General features: G+C 41.1%; 1 protein-coding gene across 2 annotated transcripts in view; it reads left to right on the top strand.

Annotated features, from left to right (window-relative positions):
• The first annotated feature begins 93 nt into the window (after nt 1-93).
• cdk19 (cyclin dependent kinase 19) overlaps nt 94-21385 on the top strand; it is a 58811-nt gene continuing 37519 nt past the window's right edge. For both annotated transcript variants that reach the window (XM_069705811.1, XM_069705812.1), the window contains exons 1-2: nt 94-324; nt 7228-7303. In XM_069705811.1, the coding sequence (XP_069561912.1) occupies nt 197-324; nt 7228-7303 (204 nt within the window). In that variant the 5' untranslated portion in view covers nt 94-196. The remainder of the gene's footprint in view (nt 325-7227; nt 7304-21385) is intronic.

The following is a 21385-nucleotide window of genomic DNA, read 5'->3' as shown; positions in this document are numbered from 1 at the left end:
TCAAAGCGAACTACATTACCCAGCAAGCCCTGCGCGCCAATTAGAAACGTCAACGAGCCAGTGAACATTAAGCGGAGCAGACCAAAATCCCAAACAAGGAAATGGTGGGGGAATAAAACGACCAGATTATTTAATTAATGCATGTAATAATTAATATTTTATTTTATTGTAAATTAAGACGTATTTATGGGTTAAAATGGATTACGACTTCAAAACAAAGCTGGCGGCCGAGAGAGAGAGAGTAGAAGATCTGTTCGAATATGAAGGTTGCAAAGTGGGTCGAGGCACCTACGGGCACGTTTATAAAGCTAAGCGCAAAGACGGGTAAGAGAACCGAGAACCTTATTGTTTGTGCTGAATGAAGCTGACTGCCGGATGCACGTTGTGAACGCACAGCTCGGTTCGGCGCTGGACGGGCCGTTTGGGTCGGAACCTCCCCGAAGGCGATAACCCGCGTCTCTGTGTTTTTGTTTTCATGTAACGCGCTCACTCACTCACCCCCCCCCCCCCAACACACACACACACACACACACACACACACACACACACACACACACACACACACACCTCCCTCCTCCCCCCCTCCTCTTCCCCAGTACCCCCCCCCCCCCCCAAACAACACACTAAAGCCGCGCTGCTGTTTGTTTTGGACTCTTGTTGGAGGTGTTCTCCTTCATGTGTTTAACCCGTCGGCGGGCTCTGCTGTCGTCACTGCACGCGGTCGTGACATCGCAGTGTTTTTTCGTGGCTCCAGTTTTCCCACTGAGCAATGCAAACTTTTTTGTTGTTGTTGATTGATACCCCCCCCCCCCCCCCAGTTCATCTCGACACTCTCGTCAAGCATATGGCAGCTCGATGCATGTGTGAACCCGATGTATATAAGAGAAGCAGGAAGACGGACAGATATGGTCTCACGTTCATGCTCTCCTCTGCCAGCGGTGGCGGTTCTTACTCAAAATTGGCAAATTCCCAGTCGACTATACTCCCAGTGCAGTTTCAGTAGAAAAGCACAAGTGAGATGTGTGAGGGAGCCAAAAGGTTAATCATTCTCACCTGACACGGTGGAAAGAAAATGAAATGCAAGAAGTGCACTTAACTAAAGGGGAAAGTGCACTAGGAGGTGCTCTTTGTATCTTTTTCATACCCTAAGTCTTATAGCTCGGTTTGTAGAAATCCAAAATATTCACTAATTCCACACACTAGATAGATTTGGTAGATAATCACCTCAGGGGTCGGGTTAACATGTCATATCCGTATTATTCGATATTGCTGTGAAAAAAGGAGTCACTGCTTTATTATCCTTTGAGAACAGAAGCGTTCCAAGTGTGCACAGAAACCGTGCTGAAGGGAAGAGGTGACAGCCGGTGGGACAGGTGACCAGATCAGGCCAAGATAAGTCAGCCTTGTAAAACTGTAGTTAGTCAGTTTCAATAGTAATAATACAATTTTATTATCATTCTACTTCAGTATAATTCAAATGTTTACAAGCGGTGGTTCTACATGTCCAGGTCAGAGGACGTGGGACCGGGGGGCCTTATTTCATGGTTGCATGTGATTTGATCTCTTATATCCTCTGTGAACTTATGCACCTATATTATTGGATAGTGTTCAAATTATCAATGAAAATATTGTAAAAGCAACTGCAACCTATAAAAGACTGTCATGAGCATTGCTGACAGATCCATCTTAAATTTCTTAGATGCTGTAAAACTGTAAATATAATCAGGCACTGTTGATAGAAATTGTATTAATACACTTTAATTAACATTTGGACTAAAATACTGTGATGTAGGATCAGATAACAGCCAGATGTGGCCGATCAACGGGAAATACTGTTGTCTTCGCTGTTGTTGTTGAATTTGAAATATTGCAACACTATAAAACATCTACAGAGCTGCTCTAATTCTTTCCTATGAAGGGACAAGAGCTCGTGGATGGAGAGCCACGGGCCAAAATGTAATTTCATTTTACAGAAAATTAACTTTTGAAATTGAAAATACAATTTTTGAATAATTAAAATACCACTTTTTAATCTGCGTATTTTTATTGTTTTGCAGAAATTGTCAGAAACATTGTTTTTGCCAATTAAAAAAGAAAAAAAAATTCTTGTCAAGTGTTTCACTGCCTCAACGTGTCCTCTGGACCGACTGATGCCGGACACACCAACGTATGCATTAGCAGAAGGGAGCAAGAAAACCGCAATGCTCTGCAGATAAAACGTAGGCGGATGTAATTGGATAGTTGAATCCTGACTGCACTGTACATTGCCATAAAACTGGAATTATGTACTTTTTAGCTGCACAAAATTTACTGTTCTTAGTCATTCTGGTTAGGATGTTACAGCACTGACGAATAAGGAGAGAACGCACCAGCTTGCCAGAGTTGGGTTAGGGGTTACTGTGGGTCGAATTGGGCTGCTCTGATTGATTTATGCTTAAAATGAGGTGAGCTAAAAATGACTGCTGCTTCATTTGAGTGCACTTACAGTTGCAAGGTTATTTGTAAGTGACACAACAAAGAGAAAAGAGAGCCCCCGTGCTGTGTATCAGTCAGCAGCCTGAGCTGAACGGTTGAAGAGGAAAAGTGAAGTCGGACTGGTGCCTTCCTAACTATGAAATCATTTCTGTTCATCGTTGACTCACAGTTGCAGAAGCTGAGTCAAGGCTGCAGGCCTCGCTGCGATAATGGAGACGTGATGAGGTCAAAAGGGGAACACTGTTGGGTCACGGCAGTCCTTTCTGCAGCAGTCATACCTGGGTGCTTGTTGAAGACTGATCCTCAAGTGGTCTTCTAGATTGTGCTGGTGATGCAGCGTGCAGCTCACTGAAGAGCTTTCGTAAAAAAACAACAATGTTAAATTCAGATTCATTCTTTGGCTCATTGTTGTTTTTGTGCAGCTGTCAAGCTCTTTTCACTGCATCATCAGTCTGTCATCCTGCATTCATATTCAGTAATACTTTCCTGAGAAAGTGCAGCAGCTAAAAGATATAATGGGGGCTTTATTCGTACATGCTTTTCCAACAGGATACTGTAGGTTTAATGTGTCATCAGAGGAAAATCTCAGTGGAATAATGGTGATAAAAAAAATGTCTTATCAAAGCTGTGCTTTCCCTGCTACAATAATTCAAACTGTCTGCTGCTGTTCAAGTAAGCCAAGCAGCGCAGCACGACCAGGAGCGCTGGCATTTCAGCTCCACCGTCCATCAGGAGGCCAACACGGTCAGCACTGTTGCAAAGCTGAAGAGTTTGAAAGGATTTTGGTTTTGTTTTAAAAGCTACGGCCTTGACAGCTACATCGGTCCAGTCAAACACTGACTCAGTACTACAGCTTGTAATGTGTAATGTGCTTGTTTCTATCCCTGGAAAACTCAAGTACACAATGATAGGTGGGAATCGGGAGAGTTGCTGTTGTCAGCTGGTGCTTCAGCCTGACTTGTATTCTCAGAGGAGAGGTGATGGAGAAGTGATGGAGAAGTGATGGAGAGGCGATGGAGAGCTGATGAAGAGCTGATGGAGAGGTGATGAAGAGGTGATGGAGAAGCGATGGGAACAGAGGGCATCGTGTATCCCCAGTGAACCTAACCTGTAACGCTGATTAAAGTGAAAACTACATTTTCTGTCCCCAGTGCATATGATGCTGGAAATGAATTATCCCAGTTTCTTTTGTGAACAAACTGCACCACATTGTTCTTAATGTTTGCTGGCTTCACACCTCAAGCTTAAGGAATAACAACAACAATAGCAACTTTACCAAGAAAAAGAACGCTCCCATCAAGGTGTGGAGATGTTTGTGTTTTAAAGAAGTTGATGGATTTTCTCCATATGTGTCAAGTCTAGAACTGTCGATGTACCAGCCACGATTAAATCTGTGTCGCTCAAACTAAGCACCAATGTGCCAACTTGAACTAACCATTCCTGTGCATTTTTACACCGACACGGTATCCTCTAGTGGACCAACGGATGTGTTACACACTGTGGCGTGATACTGGGCTGAAATTAAATCCTTTCAAATGCTATATTCATATTACAGAAGAAATGACTTGCTTGAATAGCAACAATGACTTCAATATTTTCAAGCACAACCAACAGACCCAAAACCTCGCAAGTATGGGTACCTACAAGTGACAGCACCATCTAGTCGTCATAGTGGTTATACTGGTAGCAAAGAATAAGTCAGGTGATGTTAAAAAGACACAAAAGCAGTGCAGGGAGGAGGTCGGGGTGGATGGAGGGGATAAGAATAGTTAGACTTTAAAACGGGGGCCCGCTGTCTGTTTCCTGGGTCGTATTATCATACTGGTGAAAAGCTGGAACATAAATATGATCCAGGCTCTCTGGCGTTACGGGTCAGCGCAAAGGGCCTTTTCCACTCATGTAGAGTTTCTGTTTTTGTGGATCAACGTAAACTGCTGTAGCAAGATGGTGGAAGAGTGCAGCGACGGTTGTGTCGGTAATGATGCGCTCATGCGGTGCAACTTTGGTGTCAACCTTGAGGTGAAATTGTTCTTCTGCCATCTCAAACCAGGTCTAAATGCAACGCTGCCAATGGAGGATTGTTTACTTCCTTACTTAAATCCCACAGACAGGTTTGGTAAATGTCTTACATATTTCATCCACTTATATAAATGATTTAAACAAAGATTTTGCAGTTAATTCAGTTAATTGTATAAAAAATGAAGTGGGCTCTTGTCTGTTGAATTGGATTTCAATCAGGCAGTTGGTGGATGTCATGACGCAGTTTATTAAAAACCACAACATCAGTGACGTTTCTGGCACATTGCTTAATAAATGAATGCATCGGGAGCTTTGCGTGGGCATAGTTTACTTATGTTCCCTCCTCATAATCACTCTAGCACCTGATTTCAGGATATGGGATGAGTGTTCTTTAGGTGTTTGGCATCTTTAAGACCCTTCATCTCATTTCAGGAACCGTTTCCTACACTGGACAGTAGTTCTCATAATATCACAGTAAGAGTATATCAGTTCTCTCTTCCCAAGCTGATTTAACATCACCATCCCATAGAGGCCGACTGGTAGGACCACAAAGTCGGCTATCATGACCCTGAACCTCCAGGACAAGCATGTCAGTCTGGATGGCGGTTCCAGTCTGCTCTTCAAACATTACAAAGCTCACGGTACCACAGCGGTTTCAAATTGTGAAAAGGTTCAGCAGTTATTTTTCAACCTTCATTTTGAACAGTTTGTCTGTGGCATCTCCTGCTGCCGGTACGCTCCTACGGTTCCTGTCAGTTGGTCGGGACAAACCTCCGATAAGGTTGTTTAGGTTGGAGGACTTGTTGGTAAGGTTTTTTCTGGGTGTACTATGATGATATTATGCGAAACATTGAGTCTTTGTTCTGGTCCAAAGTAAACTCTGTCCAGACATTTCCAGTGCTGCTGGTTTATAAACATGGTTTTGTGGCGCTGGCATTGCCTTCTACACACCAAGGGCCAGTCATCGGTGCATCCGCAGACCGCAGTGCTCCAAATCTTTGAGAAAGATATGATGGGATGGTGCCTTAAACTCGCAGTGACATAATTGCAGAGGCTTACACAGTGACAGAGCTGATGCACACCAACCAGCACAAGAACTGTGCAGTGGCCTCAAAGGCTGAGAAGACAATCCACCGCTCAGCCGGTGGATGTTGTCGGGTTGTGTGTTGCTGACCATCGGCTGTAAATTTGATGCCACTAGTTTCTATTATTGGCTTCAGCATGTTGACTAGGCATCAAAGGCAAAGTTTCTCTTCTACTATCAGAATACAAACAAACACGTGACGAGAATAAAATACTCTTTCAAACTAGTTCGTATAGTTTTTGTCTTCTGTTTGTGATCTTACACCCACCGCAAAGAAGCACCAAGCGCAATGCAAGTAGGTGGGTGCACAACGCACTCGCACTCTGCTTGTTACACACATGCAGCGGTCCACAAAACATGCAAAAGAATAGGAATGGAAAGACAACAATTATCAGAGATTATTATTGTGCTCATCAATCTGCACACGAGCAGATGTGTTTCCTCTAAAGATCTGCTGTTACGTTAGTAATCCAACAAGGTGCGAGCGCTTCAGGGACTTTTGATGGTTATATTTCTGTATTTCCTGACATTGTAAAGGCCAAACAATGTATTGATCCAAAAACAGATTAATTGACTATTTTCAAGTGTAACTTTGAATATTAGACTTGAGGTGATGCAGCAGTCAGTCTTTTTCAGTGAAGATTGCTTCAGGCCTGGACCTGCTGCCAAGCGACTCCCTTTATCTGCAAACGGATCATTGAAAGTGCCTGGAGGATTATTTGGTATTGAGATGTTCATCAAGTGAGCAAAATAGCAGAAACCTCCAACTAAAAAGAAACTTACAACTTCGAACTGCATCTTTACGTGTCGAGTTGTGCGGCTTTCTCTGTTTTTGCACTGCGGAGTGGCAGATAAACTATTTTATTGGGAATTTGACTAAATTCATTTGAGGAAATTTAGTTTACAGACCAAAAGATTAAATGCTTTGAGCATCTGTACAGCTCAATTAGTATAAGAGATGGGGGCCTGAGAGCTCCCGTTAATCTGTGACCATCTCCAATGCAAATGAAGCTGAAGAGGGTTTGATCTCAGCATCACGAGGACCTGTTTGATGTGTGCGGGCTGATCACTCAATGAAGTTGTTATTGGATGCTGTCCACAGACTGTGTTTACATTTTAATCGTGCCTCTTTGCACTGCTTTAAATAGACTTGTGTTTCCTTTTAGCCCTTATTTTCTGCACTGCTCTCAGCTCCGGCTGTTCCTACACCGGAACACGGCTTATCTCAACTCATCAATATTTGTCTGCAGTCCTGCAGGCTCGCATTTCCCTTATTAACTGGTTTTCATGCACAAAATGTGACACGCAAGGGCAAATGACTATCCTGCAAAAAAAAAAAAAAAAAGTGAAAGTTGGCAGCTGAGAGCTGTAGCCAGGTCAGTGTGTAGTTTTGAGTTTCTGTCTTTGCATCAAGGATGAAGTCATGCTGGGCAGTGATCCAGGCCTGGGGAGGGGGAGAGGAAGCAACAACAACAATGCCCTCTGCTCCTTCCCCTCCTTCAACAACACCTCCTGCTTTGATAATCAAACCCCAAAAGGCCAAAGCAGGAGTCAAGAGAGGTTTAGGTAGCTTTTAAAAAGCCTGCTGTTTAAAGACAATTTAGCCATTTAATAATTTTGCTTCCATTTTCTCTTTTTTATCTCCACAGGAAAGATGAAAAGGAGTATGCACTGAAACAAATAGAAGGCACTGGAATATCGATGTCTGCCTGCAGGGAAATCGCTGTAAGTTACAGTTTTTCTTATGGAGGCCTTACATGACGTTATTACAATCTCATGCTGTGCAGCCAGACATCATTTTATCTCACTTAATATTATTAACGAATTAATCAACAACTCCCCCGTGCTTAAAACACTTGCTGCATGAATTTGTTTCTGTCATATATATATGGAGAAAAATTACAATGAAATAACTCAACGTCAGCATAAATGGGAACAATCTTGGGGTCGCTTCCTGCAATATCTGGACTCAATTTGACTGCATTTGCATATATTTTGTTTTTGTTTCGTTTTAGATTTTTTTCTCCTGCAACTTCTGCTTTCAATGTGCTGTATTTATTAATGTTCATGTGAGTGATATGTGCTGTTATGAGCTATGGTGTCCTGGACACGCAGTTAGGTTGAACTTCTGAGTTACTGTTACTTGTGAGCGTGTGTGTTTGTGTGTGTGTGTGTGTGTGTGTGTGTGCATGTGCGTGTGCGTGTGCGTGCTTGTGTCGGGGTCGGTGTGTTTGTTTGTTGAAGTTGGATTTCGGGTGTAATTTTATTTTCTTTCTTGTGGTTGATATGCTATTAAAATGTGCCGATTAATTAGGAGTTTTAGCGGACGCTGCAAACTATCCAAACATACCAAATACGCTGTTGTCCAGTGTGTGTGAACTCATCAAGAGATGACGGTTAATGCAGCCATCAATGAAAACAGTGACTCTTTTATATTTCTCTCAGTGTTATTACAGTTTGATGATAAAAAATGTAAAGCTACTTGAGAGGGGAAAAAAAAGAATGATAAAGACTTGAGTAGTGAGAAGAAAATAAGAGATAATTAAATGAATGTCTTTTATCTTTTAAATTGGACCTTGATGTTTCTTGTGTTTAATTGCTCAGTAGTGTATGAAGGGATGTTACAAGCGCTGCTCTCCGCTGACAGTCTGCTGGTGCTGCTGAGCTGAAGCAGCTATCGATGGTCCATTTACAGCACTTTAAACTCTCTATATGCCGCGTTTGATTATGATGAGGAACCTTTTTTTAATCAAGAGTAATGTTTCTACTACTTCACTGGATGTCTTTCACAGCCTCTTTATCCTGTTAAAATGAGATTGTCTTAAAAGTAAAATGCTATAATTGGAAAACTTCTGAAGCTCTCACTAGTCTTTTAAAAAAAATGGAGTCCTGTAAGTGAATATTTGAAGTTCTGACTTGATTTCGATCCTGAATGCACTTCGAGTTTAGAAATTTCATTTTTACACAGCAAGCCGCTCTCGTTATAAATATCATGGCAGTTTTAATTGTTTGCTTCTATGTTATAGTCACAATGGCAGCTTCACTGGCTCAGACCCTGAACACGTTTCCTCGAAACCTCCAACCTGTCTGACCCTAATGGCATGAAATTCCCTTCAGGGAAAAAAAAAATCAACAAAGAACATGTTTGTCAGGTCTCAAGGGCACAAACAGTGCAAACATGTGAGTAACACTGCAAGTAAACTCTGCTTGCTTTCAGAAAAAACCCAGAGGACGTCTTTCACGTCTTCTTTTACTGTCAGTCTCCTATCAGTAGTGACATTGATCAGAAAATCTATCATGACTTTGTTTTTGGAAGTCTGATGCCCCCATCCCCCAACAACATGACAACAACTGCACCCCCCCCCTCTCCCGGCTCATGAATTCAGTGACTTACCTGTGGCTACAACTTGATCCCTGTTCTTGTGTTGCTTCTAATTATTTACACTCTGACTAACTGGCCCCATTAAAGGAGGTTCAATTTCCTGTTAGCAGCTCCTGTTTGCAAAGTCCCTCTGAATGTACAGACAGTCACTGACTTACTTAGTAAAACTGAAGAAAACAAGATGATTTTTATGAGCACCATAAGCAGTGGATTTGAATCAATGAATTCTATCTCATTTACGGACATGTATTTGCTGTGGGTATGAGATACTGATATCTCGTGTGTCATATTGAATCTAAAAGTGTGTTTCATCAAGATTGGACTAAGTTATCACTCTGAAGGAGTGAGACTGTTTGGCTCAAATTGTGAGCAAACAAATAGCTGTGTTACTGCTGCTGACTGTGTAGCTTCTCGAGCTAACATTGTTTGAATTCTTTGTTTTGTGAAGCCTCGAGGTCAGATCTTTGCCAGCACCATCTTGTTAGTTCACAGAGGTTTGGAGCAGGAAGTGACCATATTTGGACGAGCTGGGGGAGGAGCCAGCGGTGGATCTGACTGATCTGATTGGAAATCTGACGATACTACGTCCCGCCCACCGATAGCTGTACCCGGACTGCACCACAGGCCTGTCAATCAAACTTTGTGTCACACCTTCTATATGAAAGTAGTGAAGAAAAATACAAACCACTCGCAATCGTTTAAGGTCATTGTTTGTGATTGACATGTGTCTGTAGGAATGGTTGGGTGGATTTAGCTGTTCACATAGTCTCCAGTTAGAACTCAGGTTCCCTTTAGGATCTGTGGAGCGGGTGGTGGTGCTGCATGGGGTGGTGCTGCTGGAGGGTGCTGCTGGAGGGCGAGTCAGCCGGTCCTGCAGATAGAGAAGGAATGTGGCCTCTCTGACATGCCGCTCGCTGGTTATGTAAGAGGTTCCAGTGTCACATGTTTACCTGGAGAGAGGCAAAGTGTCATATGGTGCAAACAGGTCCAACAGTAATTAAGATGTAGTTTCACCTACAGGAATGTTTTCATGCCCTTTAGGTGCACGATAACATTTACACTCAACAAGACGTTGCATGTTCACAATACCTCTTTTTGCCAGCGATATGTTTAAAAGTCCTCCTTCAGCTGCTGTGTCGACCGATGTAACGGCTGGTGCGTTGACCAGCTTTGTTTGCTGGGAATTTTCCACAAAAAGAAGAAAATATATAATTAAGAAAAAACAGAAGTAAGTCTGTCACAACACTAAATGACAGTAAGTGACTGTCACCTCCCTTCCTGTTTCATTCAAAGCGCCATGTTTGGAAACAGTACAAACTGGTTGGTAGAAACCAATGGCTATCTATAAAACATATTCCAAGGTTCACAAACATGACAACAGCAAGCTTTTCAAATTATAGGTGGCAGTGTTAAGTATGCATACAGAACCATGCAAGAGCTTCTCGAGCTAACATTGTTTAAATTCTTTGTTTCCGTGACATGTAGATCACTCAATTTTTTTTACATATAACAGGGTTTAGAGGCTCTCATGGATCTATAATACTGACCAAAAATACTGCACAAGCAAACTGAGGCTGCTTTGAAAAATAATGGTGCCTCTCCTCACTGTACTTGCACCAACACGGCATCCCTGCAAAGCGTGAAATAGACATGCCGGTCCACTACAGCAAAACGTGAGATAGCCACGTTTTTGGCGTGTCGAGGCGTGAAAGTTACACGTTAAACTTAGACGCATGAAAATGTAATGTGACGCGGATTCATATGACCAAGGTCCCGCAACAGAGGCAACGAAGGAGGTTTTTTTTTTTTTTTGCGGTTTTAGTCAAATTGGTCGAATCCAGGACGGGACACATTTTTCTTGAGTAGTTTTTTTGTTATATAACCCCAACCATGTTTTTTGTCCTAACCCCAACCATCAATTATACAGCATAAATTTCAGTTTCCGCTAATACAAGGCAAAAGCCAAAAATGATGGGGTTATATTTGCACCGTTATTAAAGGGCCTGCTGCCGCACTCAGATGAGCTGCTGCTTGCACAGATTTTCTGTAGTCTAACTTGTCCTTGCATTCCAGTTGCTTCTTTTTGCTTATGTAACTTCGGCTCTCAGATATCTGCTCGTACTCTTGGATTGTAGCACAACAGATAACAATTAGGTAGCCGAGTGCTTCGAGTTCATGCACAAATGCCTCGAGCAGCAAGTTGTTGCAACAGTTCCTGGTCGGCTGGACTTTTACTGCATGTCATTCTTCTGCTCTTTGGGGGTCTACAGAGCTAGAATAGGTGCCAAACTTAGATCTCTTTTTTTTTTTTATAGCACTAACTCCATTGCTTTGACATTATCAAGTATCAAGTATCCTTCACGATTGTTGATGCCTATACAACATCCACCAATAAGTTTTTGTTTTGAATTGCACAGCTTTTGCTCAGTTTACATTGACATGGGTGTCTGCATTGCTGTTGGTCATGTTAATTTGATATTTTATCTGATACGTCAACTTTTCCACCTCAGGGTAACGTAAAAACATTTTCCAAAATGTTTCACCAATTATTTTTTTTTTTTATTATTTTCTGCATTTTCACTCAGGCTTTTTTTTTTTTTTTTTATCCACAAATTGATAATGTGCATAGAACCAGATGCATGAAAGGAACTCAGTGGCTTGCTTCAAAATGGTAGCAATGGCTGGTGCCTACCATGTCATTTATCACATGAAACTGAATAAAGAAGAAGGACTTCTCACAAACATAGAAAGTCATCATATAAACCTCCAAAAGACGGCCACTGATTTCTTTCAAATGCTCATTTACAGCAGGAAAAAACACTTCCATTTATAATTACATCTGGTATCACGGTACATAAAGGCACCAAGGTCAGCCCTTCTGAGTAGTAAACACACAGCTGTCATCATACCATATGCCATCGTGCATTCACATAAAATCCCGGAACATGCTGCCAAAGTGACACAGCTGGGCCAACAACTAAGGTCATTCAACCCTGTTTCCCAAAAAGTTCAGACACTGTGTAAAATGTAAATAAAAACAGAATGTGATGATTTGCAAATCATGTAAACCCATATTGAATTGTAAATAGAGCAAAGACCACATATCAAATGTATAAACTCAGAAATGTTATTGTGCTATCAGAAATATACGCTCATTTTAAATTTGATGCAAGTAACACATTTCGAAAAAGTTAGGACAGTCACCTGGTGAAACATTTCATAGCTTTTTAGTTTAATTGATAAGTCGCATGTTTTTGCATAAAAAGAGCATCCCAGAGAGGCAGAGTCTCTGAAGATGGGGAGAGGTTCACCACTCTGAAAGACTATGTGGGAAAATAGTGCAACAATCTAAGAATAATGTTCCTCAATGTAAAATTGTAAAGAATTTGTGGATTTCATCGTCTATAGTACAAAATAGATGATTTGGGCTCATTTTCTTACTTTCAGAAGAACCTGCATGCTCCATTTAGTTTTCAAATAGTTCTTGTTTGAGCTTTATTTTATTTTTTGTGTTGTCACTGTCACAATATTGGATCTACAGCATAATCTGTGAAGCTACCACAGAATTGATTGGACAGGTTTTTCAGCCTCACGGACAACAGAAACTCTAAAGTTATTACTCTGTCGGAAATAATCTGTCAGATCTTGCAAATATTGTACGGGGCTCTGCTTATTGCACCTGTGTGTTCACTCCTGTTTGCTTTATAAGTGATAGATAGTTGGGTTAAAACCGGAAATGTATGACGGGGCGTCTCTGCAATGTAGTGTGCACACTTTGTATGTATATATTTGGTGTGAGCAACTGCACAAGTTCCCGTCACTTTACCCGCAGTACACTGGCACACACTTGTTCAGCACAAGCGGCAACCAACAGTGACGTCACCTATTGGTTTGTTAACGGCCATTATGAAACCTTGAGTTCGGGTTTTGGCCGATCATCTTGCTAGTTTGAAGCTATTTGGAGCCAAAAGTGATGATTGGAAACGCTAGGACACTCCGTTCGCCCACCGATAGCTGTAACCTGACAGGCCTGTCAATCAAACAGACATGCCCCCCTAAAACACGTCTTTTTAAGGTTTATGACGGGATTATTTTCAGATGGACCTCCAGAAAAACGAATAAGAAGTGACTTTTTCTAAAAACATAAAAATAACCGCACACTTTTTTGGAGCCGACCTCTAGTGGCACTCGGTGGTATTGCAGTTTAAGGCACTTCTGCATTGGAACCCTCTTTTAGACCCGGAAGCTACGAACTCTTTTATAAACAGTCTTTGGGTCAGCATGCTGGAGAACTTGCCACAGTTCTTCTGCAGCTTCAGGCTGTTAGCGTCGTCTATGTATTCATGTAAAGTCTTTTCAAATTAAATTTGGGTTCGATCAGACACCTCTCAGATGCAGTCATTTCATCTTTTGTTGCTGTGATCACAAAGTAAACAATCTGTGCACCACCCTGATTGGCCACAGCAGCACCTTGCCTGTTGATGCTGATCCTGATGAGCGTGTCAACACCGTGGTCTGGGTTGGTCCAGGTTAGTCCGGGTTGGTTCGGGTTGGCCCAGTTTGGCTCGGGTTGGTCCAGGTTGGCCCAGTTTGGCTTGGGTTGGTCCAGGTTGGTTCGAGTTGGCCCAGTTTGGTCTGGCTCCTCTCCTCTCCTCTCCTCTCCTCTCCTCTCCTCTCCTCTCCTCTCCTCTCCTCTCCTCTCCTCTCCTCTCCTCTCCCCTCCTCTCCTCTCCTGTGCTGTGTTGTGTGTGACACTCCTTCTCCTAAAGACTTTCCAGCTCTCTCTCAGTGTCATGTTACTCACACAAGAGCAGAAGCTTCAGCGAGACGGTTGATTTGCTTTGTCTTTAAAGCTTTAAAAGAACAATCATCCCTTTCATAAAGATTCCGATGATGGAAAAGTAGGCCTGTTTTTGATATCCGCTCTGCAGCATATCTAAAAATACGATTTTGTCACACCATTAGCGGCATTCTTTTCCAGAATAATCCGATTGGGCCGTAACAGCTTCTCTCCCAGAAATACAGACACAGGGAAATGTTACTTTTTGATTTTTCTTCCATGATGACAATTAATGCTGAGAAACAATTATTATCTATTATAATCTATAATTATCCTTTGCAGTAGTAGACAAAACATCCCAGTGTCATGTTTCGGCTTTCTTGCAGGAAGTTCTAGAAAAAGACTGGAGGAATTTTGGCTCACGAAGGGGATCATTGCTTCTGTAAAGTGATCTGAAAATGTCCTGTGTGTTAGTGTTTTGTGGTTTTTGCGGTGTTCAGTCACAGGCTGAAGTCTTTGCCATGATAAATCAAATTAAGTCAATCAAGGGGAAACCAGACATGAGCAGATGCAAAGTTTTTGATCAGCTATAAACGCAATTTTTTTTTTTTTACAGTGCATTACAAACCGCTCAAGGCTGCAATAAAAAGAAATTAAAAATAGCGCATTCCATTAATTCAGAAAATAGAGTTTATAGATGGAGATGCATCGAACCAACTACCTAAACTCAGAGCTCTTTGTTGGCTAAAGAGCTGTGGCCTGTTTGGTGGAGATGCTTCCACCATTATGCTTTTTTTTTTTTTTTTAAATGTTGTTGCTTTTCATATTATTGTTATTATTACAGAAAAAACACTTAAAAAAAACTAAAAATATATGTTGATAAAATCCACTTAAAGAAAAAGAAAATTATATACACATGTTTTCATGCAGTTTGGAGGGGGAGATTATACCTTTGTATCTTTACATCATTTACCACTGCTCATACAACTTTAACAAGGTTTTTGCATCAGACTATGGAAATGTGGCACCACTCATGTCTGGAGTAATTCATGGCCTAAAATCACTGTTAACTCCGCCCATACATCACCCGAATATTTCCTTGTGTGTCGTTTCTCGTCACTAATCGTCCTGCATGACAGGTTTGCAGATGAAAACCTACTTTCAATCTTAATGTAAAGTGATTCAAAATCTGACGACTTTTCCAACAGAATGTTTTGTCTGTATTTTACTTAGTTATCTTTAGATATTTGTATTTTGAGTGGTGGTTCCTCTACTCGATACCAAACCTTGGTAAAACAATGAAATGGCTTCTAATGTTCTCATAAATGTGGTTTCACAGTCACTCTACACAAACTGGCTTTATCTTCTTCTCAAAATAAAATCTTCAGATCATATTTATTCTTGAAATTTTGAAACTTGAAATTTGTACCTATCAATTGTCATGTTATTTCAGTCATGTTTTTAGTCTGACATTTTTTTGTATTTACATTGTTTAAACGGTCAGAAGCCTCAAGCTTTTTTTAAACATGTTATAAAATGAATTGTGCCTTTAAAAAAACAACCTCTGAACACTACCTTTAGGTTTTATTGGTTATGATGGTGATGTGTGTTTATGTTCATTATATTTTCAAGTCTCTCTCTGACATGACATTTCTTTTTTCTTAATATTATTTTAAGATGGCTGACCTTGTCACAGCAGCAAAGTGACTGCTGTAGTTTGATCTAACTTGTTTTTACCGGGAAGGAAAACTTGTCTGAATGTTGGTGCCGTCATGGTCTTTACATTGATTACCTCCAAAACAAGCCAATCAGCTCCGTGACAGAAGAATGCAGGTAGGAGCGAGGTCCTCCCTCCATTAACTCCCAGCAGACAGAGTCTCACCTCTCTTGTCTCTTCAACATTACAATTACTAGAAATTGTTCTTGCTCAAAAAATCCTCAAGACTTGCCCCGCAGAACAAAGGAGCCTTTGTGCCTCCCAAACCACCGCCTCGCTTCATTTAGCAAACTGTGCAGTTCAGCAGCTGGCATGCCACATGCAGTCGAGTTGAGGCGGGAAGGGCGGAGAGAGGTTGGTTTGGCAGAAATGTGCTTTTGGTTTTGCAGCAAGAATGGTCAGAGTCCTTTATGTTCTTTTCCATGTAAAAATGCCTCTTCGGGATACACGGCATGTGCAATACAGGAATTAAATACAGGCCATCAACAGCAGGTTTTATTTCATCAGTTATCGCCACTGATCTTTTTACAAACTTCATAACAAACACACCATGATATTCTTTTTTTTTTTTTTTTTATAACCTTTTTGTCTTTATTTGAAAGTGAACATAAGAGACAGACAGGAAATGTTTGTAGAAAGAGTAGGCGTGACGTGCAGTAAAGGTCCAGCCTTCTGGAACTTGAACCAGGGACCCCGCTGCTCAGGGCATTTTAGCCCATGTGGCACGCAACCCAGCTAAACGGCCATCAAGTCGCCCTCAACGCAAAATTCTCCCCCAACAAATTGAACACATCCTGTTGTAGAATGACTAACTGCCCTCTCGGGTGGGCGGTCTTGGTCAAGACAACCATTGAAATTCTTCCATTTTAAATAACAAATTTGGTACGAAAGGAATTAGTCGGTCAAATGAATGTATGTCAACATGGACTCAGAAACACAGTGAACAGCGCTTTCCCTTCACTCAACATCAATGGTGCGTTAACGGCTCACAAAGAAGGTTTAATGTAGAGGTTCATTTCCAGTGTGTGCATGTGTCTAAAAACGATACTGGGCAAAAAATATTAGACATAATAAAAAAAACAAAAGAATTTCAATAATGAGCCGCTGCCAGCTTATGTTAAAATGTGTCCATCAGTTATCTCGGTGTTGTCAGCTAAAGTCACTCTTTCTTGTTAGTTTTCTGGAGGTCCATCTGAAAATAATCCCTCATTCATTAGAAAAGAAGATTCAAAAAGACCTGTTTCAGTGAAATTAAAGTTTTAAAACAAACTCCCTCCAAAAAGTGCACAAAAGGTCTGTATTTCCTGTTTTCTTGTAATGTTAGCTAAGTTGCGTCCTAACACAGTTAGCTTTATGCACATTAGCTTGTTGTTGTAAATAAAGAAAAGAAATGTATAGTTGATATTTAGCTGATACTCAATCAGCTTAATAAAGTGGTCCTGATCCAAATGCTTATTAGACTTTAAAAAGTGCAGCAGTCTATAATACTGGCAGAAAGTTATCATATATATATCACGCTATATTTTGTTGCCAAGATTACGAGGTAAATATTAGAATTAGATTTTGTTTTACAAATTTATATAAGGTTTAAAACATAAACAATAAACTATCAGGTGATAAAATATAAGCCGTTTGAAACTCGTCTTCACCGCATCAGAAACAGCTTTAATTTCCTCTTCAATTTAATTTGTCTGAAAAATAGTTTTAATGAAGATCCCAAATGTGTTTCCTTCCTGTAACCACACAGTTTAATGCCTCCAGTGCTTCTCAGATTAGCAGATTGCGTACTCTCTGTTTCTATTTTGGGTTCTGAGCTGAAAGTAAAAAAATCCACTCGGACGCTCATCAAAATCTTCAGTTCTCAGAAAGGCAGGCTATCAATATCTGAAGCAAGAGTGAAATAGGCAGGCAAGAAAATAAAAACGACAACATTTTACTCATCCAACTGATGATGGGTCATTTTTTTGTTGTTGGAGGTCAGATATCAGCTGGTCAATGATACTTCAGCAGCGTTCCACTGCATTCCTTCGGTCAGCTTCACGTGGGCTGCAGGTTGCGTAACAAGGGCCACTGAGGTTTCCAGCCTTTAAACCCCTGTGACAGAAACAGTTTGTGTTTAGATAATGCTTGGGCAACCTGGATAAATCCTCGGCTAGCCTGTTGTCAGAGGTGATCTGTCCTGTGGAGGTGAAGTTCATCAGGATGAGGCTTATGGATGGAGGGATTGTGTTGGACAGTGAGCTGCAGGCTGTAGTTTGTTCTTCAGGAAACTATTGTGTTGGTGACTCTACACAACATGCTAATCTAAATGTTGGGGTTGAATCATTTTAAAGAGAACACCAACATTATTGGGCTGAATTACTTTAATTTTATGGCACTGATACATTGAGATCAATATTTTGAACATTATTTTTTTTAAATAATTAAACTGCACGTCCCATGTTGCCGTTGAGCGATTTCGTTTTTATGAAATCTTATTTGGCTCCGTCAGAACAAAAACAATTATACAATCATTTGCCAGTTTATTCGGTCCTTCTAACTTCCAATCAATGCGATATAATACAGAAGTCCTGCAAAAATCCTCCCTTCATGAAGGTCGTAATGGTCCGAACCAACAACAACCAGGGAACCGCTGGAAGTATACATCTGAATCTGAACTAAGAGACTGTGATAGATTGTGTAGTTTGTATTTGCAGATGAATCTGGTTCATGGTGACAGGGTCTTGTTTTTACAGTTTGAGGTCATCATTTGTGTCGGTTTGGCAAACATATGTTCACCAAAGTAACTGCTGAGAAGCGGGAACATTGCAACACGCCGCAACAACAGGCAGGGCGAGAAACGGGAGACAATCAGTCATTGTTTAAGCGAGCCAACCATTGAGGCAAAGGATTAAAACTACTTTATTTGGAAGGATAACTGCAAATAAGAAAATAAACTCCACTGCAATGCTGATAACGTTCCCACAGGATAACTGTGCAAACAACTGGTCAGTCTGGCAGCTTAAGACTTTCCACCAGATCTGTTAAGATCGACTGTCTGGATGTCACTGTTGATAAAAAAAGATATGAAACATCATTTGCAACGACCAATTCCTACTGAAATCTACCCTTTTCTATTTACCTCCTATTATATACACCAATGAGCCAAAGATTTAGGACCACTCACAGATGAGGCCAATATAGTGATTATTTCAGTGATGTATTCTGAGGTTTGGGATATATTAGAAAGTAACTTCTCGTAGTCAATGTGTTGGATTTGGAAGAAATGAGCAGCTGTGAAGATTTGAGCAACTTTGGCGAGGTCAAAAATAATATGACCAAACAGCTGCATCTCTGAGTGGTACAGATTATGGGATTCTGCTGGTCAGCAGTGATGAGCAGCTACTGACTGTTTCTGAGTAAAGAAGTGATGTCACCCGTTGGTTTGTGAACAGCTGTAATGAAGCCTCGAGTTCGGATTTTGGCCGGCACCATCTTGGCAGTTCGGAGCAGTTTGGAGCAGGAAGTGACCATATTTGGATGAGCTGGGGGAGGAGCCAGCAGTGGATCTGACCGATCTGATTGGAAACCTGACTATACTATGTCCCGCCCACCGATAGCTGTAACCTGACTGCACCACAGGCCTGTCAATCAAACAGACACGCCCCCAGAAACAGGTCTTTTTGAATCTTCTTTTCTAATGAATGAGGGATTATTTTCAGATGGACCTCCAGAAAACTAATAAGAAGGAGTGACTTTAGCTAACAACACCGAGATAACTGATGGACATATTTGATTCACTTTGGATTTGATGAGAGAAGTTGAATGGGAGTCTATGGAGCCGGAGGCTTTTTGGAGCCGACCTCTAGTGGCACTCGGTGGTATTGCAGCTGAAGACACTTCTGCATTGGAACCATTTTTCAGACCTGAAGCTACGAACTCTTTTATAAACAGTTTGTGATTTTATATCCAGTCTGTGGTTTTATAACAAGTCTGTGGTTTTATATCCAGTCTGTTTTCTATTCAGTCTGTCTCAAACAGTGAATCGGTGGTAGGGTGCCTCTGTTGGTCAGAGCTGTTTTTGTGACTGACAGAGGGCTAACAGAGGGGTCATAGTTTCAGCTCATCCGTGTTGTAGGTGACACTAAACATGCCAGCTTTGCAACTCGCGGTCATGTCATCCTGTCACTGCAGATGGATGGATGTTTGACATTTTAGTGATTATCATGCCTTTGTTTCCTACTGCAAACATGTTTTTTTTTTTTTATCTCGAGGGTTTTGTTCATAACCTGTCTTGATATCTTTTCAGCAACACCGACATGTTCTTAGATTGTATTACCAGTAACAATGATGGCCAAATCTGCAAAAATAATATGCACTTTGAAATCGCAGTTATCTTCAAATAAGTGGATGCTGTTTGAACCAAGTATGGTTCTGTAAAAAAATATTAAATATTTCCTATTTCAGGTGTTTCTACATTTTCCTAAAGACCCCAAACATCTTTCAGTAGTTTGATTGTTGTTCATATGTTCACCCACCTGCTCCTGTTTCACATCTGTTCCCTCCGTTAAGTTTGACCTTCATGAATTGAAACATTGTTCATGTATTTCATTCTTTCCATGAAATGAGTCTTGTTTTCCCTGTTGGGTCACAATGGCTTTTGTTTAGCTTAAATGTCCTGCCCTCATAAATACTCCCTTTTCCCCTCACACGGGGCAGATACATGAACACTGGCTCGTATAACTGAAGGCCGTTATTCTGTTTTTGTTCGCCTTCTTCCATATGAAGTAATAATAATCTTCTTAAGTAAATTACACAGTAATAAATTGTCTGAATGATGGAGTCACTTTCAAGGTAGAAACATCAGATCTTCAGCAGGCCGTGTGTTTTCTGGCCCACGCCAGCCGCTCTTCCTCATCATGCTGATCACTGTGCAAACAGGAACATATTTCAGTTGTGTTTGTCGAGGGTGGAGGAGAGGAGCTCCAACATATGGTTGCTGGGGTCAAATGAGCAGCGGTGTCTTGCTCTCAGTTAAAGGGAGGCATAGTCAGTCATGATTATACAACAAGTCGCTCTGACCCAGAGATCTGATGGGTCAATTGTACTGAATGTGTTCAAATCATGATGACATCACACCCTGCTCATTACTAGAAATATCCCTCCGCCTTCTCAATAGGAATGTAGAATTGGAGTTGAGTTTCATATAATATGTAATATAATGTAGTTTTACTTGTTATAGTTCTATTAAATGACCCATTTGGTGAAGTCGGGTCTCTTTTGGTCCTTTTTGGTCGCTCCGAGCACCCGTACTGTAACACCACGGATAGTCACGCACTTACAATCCTAGCGGCAGCTAGCCGGACCGGTTTGGTTTGAACATGACACGGAGCTAAAATGTTAAAAACACATGAGTCCATGGATATCTTTGTTCATCAGATACCTTTGTTCATCAGATACCTTTGTTCCAACCAGACTGGGCTAGCTGAGCAGTTTAGTGTTTCTATGTTCTGTATTTATTCAGTTGAAGACTAGAAATCCTCTCTGTTGCTAGGTGGTTGCTATGGGTCGGACTACTTCCCGGAGTAGTAAACATTACATACGTTACATAAGAGTCTACTGACGTGACTCATTGTTTTACAGTCCATGTGTTGCCATGGAAACAGGGATTACACTAACAAAAAGTTTATATTTTCAGAGTGAATTTCTCCACAATATGAAAACATTTCGATTACACATTTTATTTAGTTGGTAACTTGTTGTATAATCACTATATTACACTGGACGGTGTTTTAAGGTGATTATTGGCTCGACAGCGATTCGGTCCGTAAGCGTCACTTTTCTGCCAATAATGACGTTAAATAGCCTCCAGTGTAATGTTGCTTAATTAAGACCCATCTAACAAAATGTGTTCCTGTAAACCATACAGCAGACTCTATACATGCACAG

This window comes from Brachyistius frenatus, unplaced genomic scaffold, assembly GCF_029030835.1.
Source record: "Brachyistius frenatus isolate BFR_SWC_R1_liver_20210118 unplaced genomic scaffold, ASM2903083v1 Contig_59, whole genome shotgun sequence".
NCBI classification, from domain to species: Eukaryota; Metazoa; Chordata; class Actinopteri; family Embiotocidae; genus Brachyistius; species Brachyistius frenatus.
This window is presented reverse-complemented; position numbering and strand designations above follow the sequence as displayed.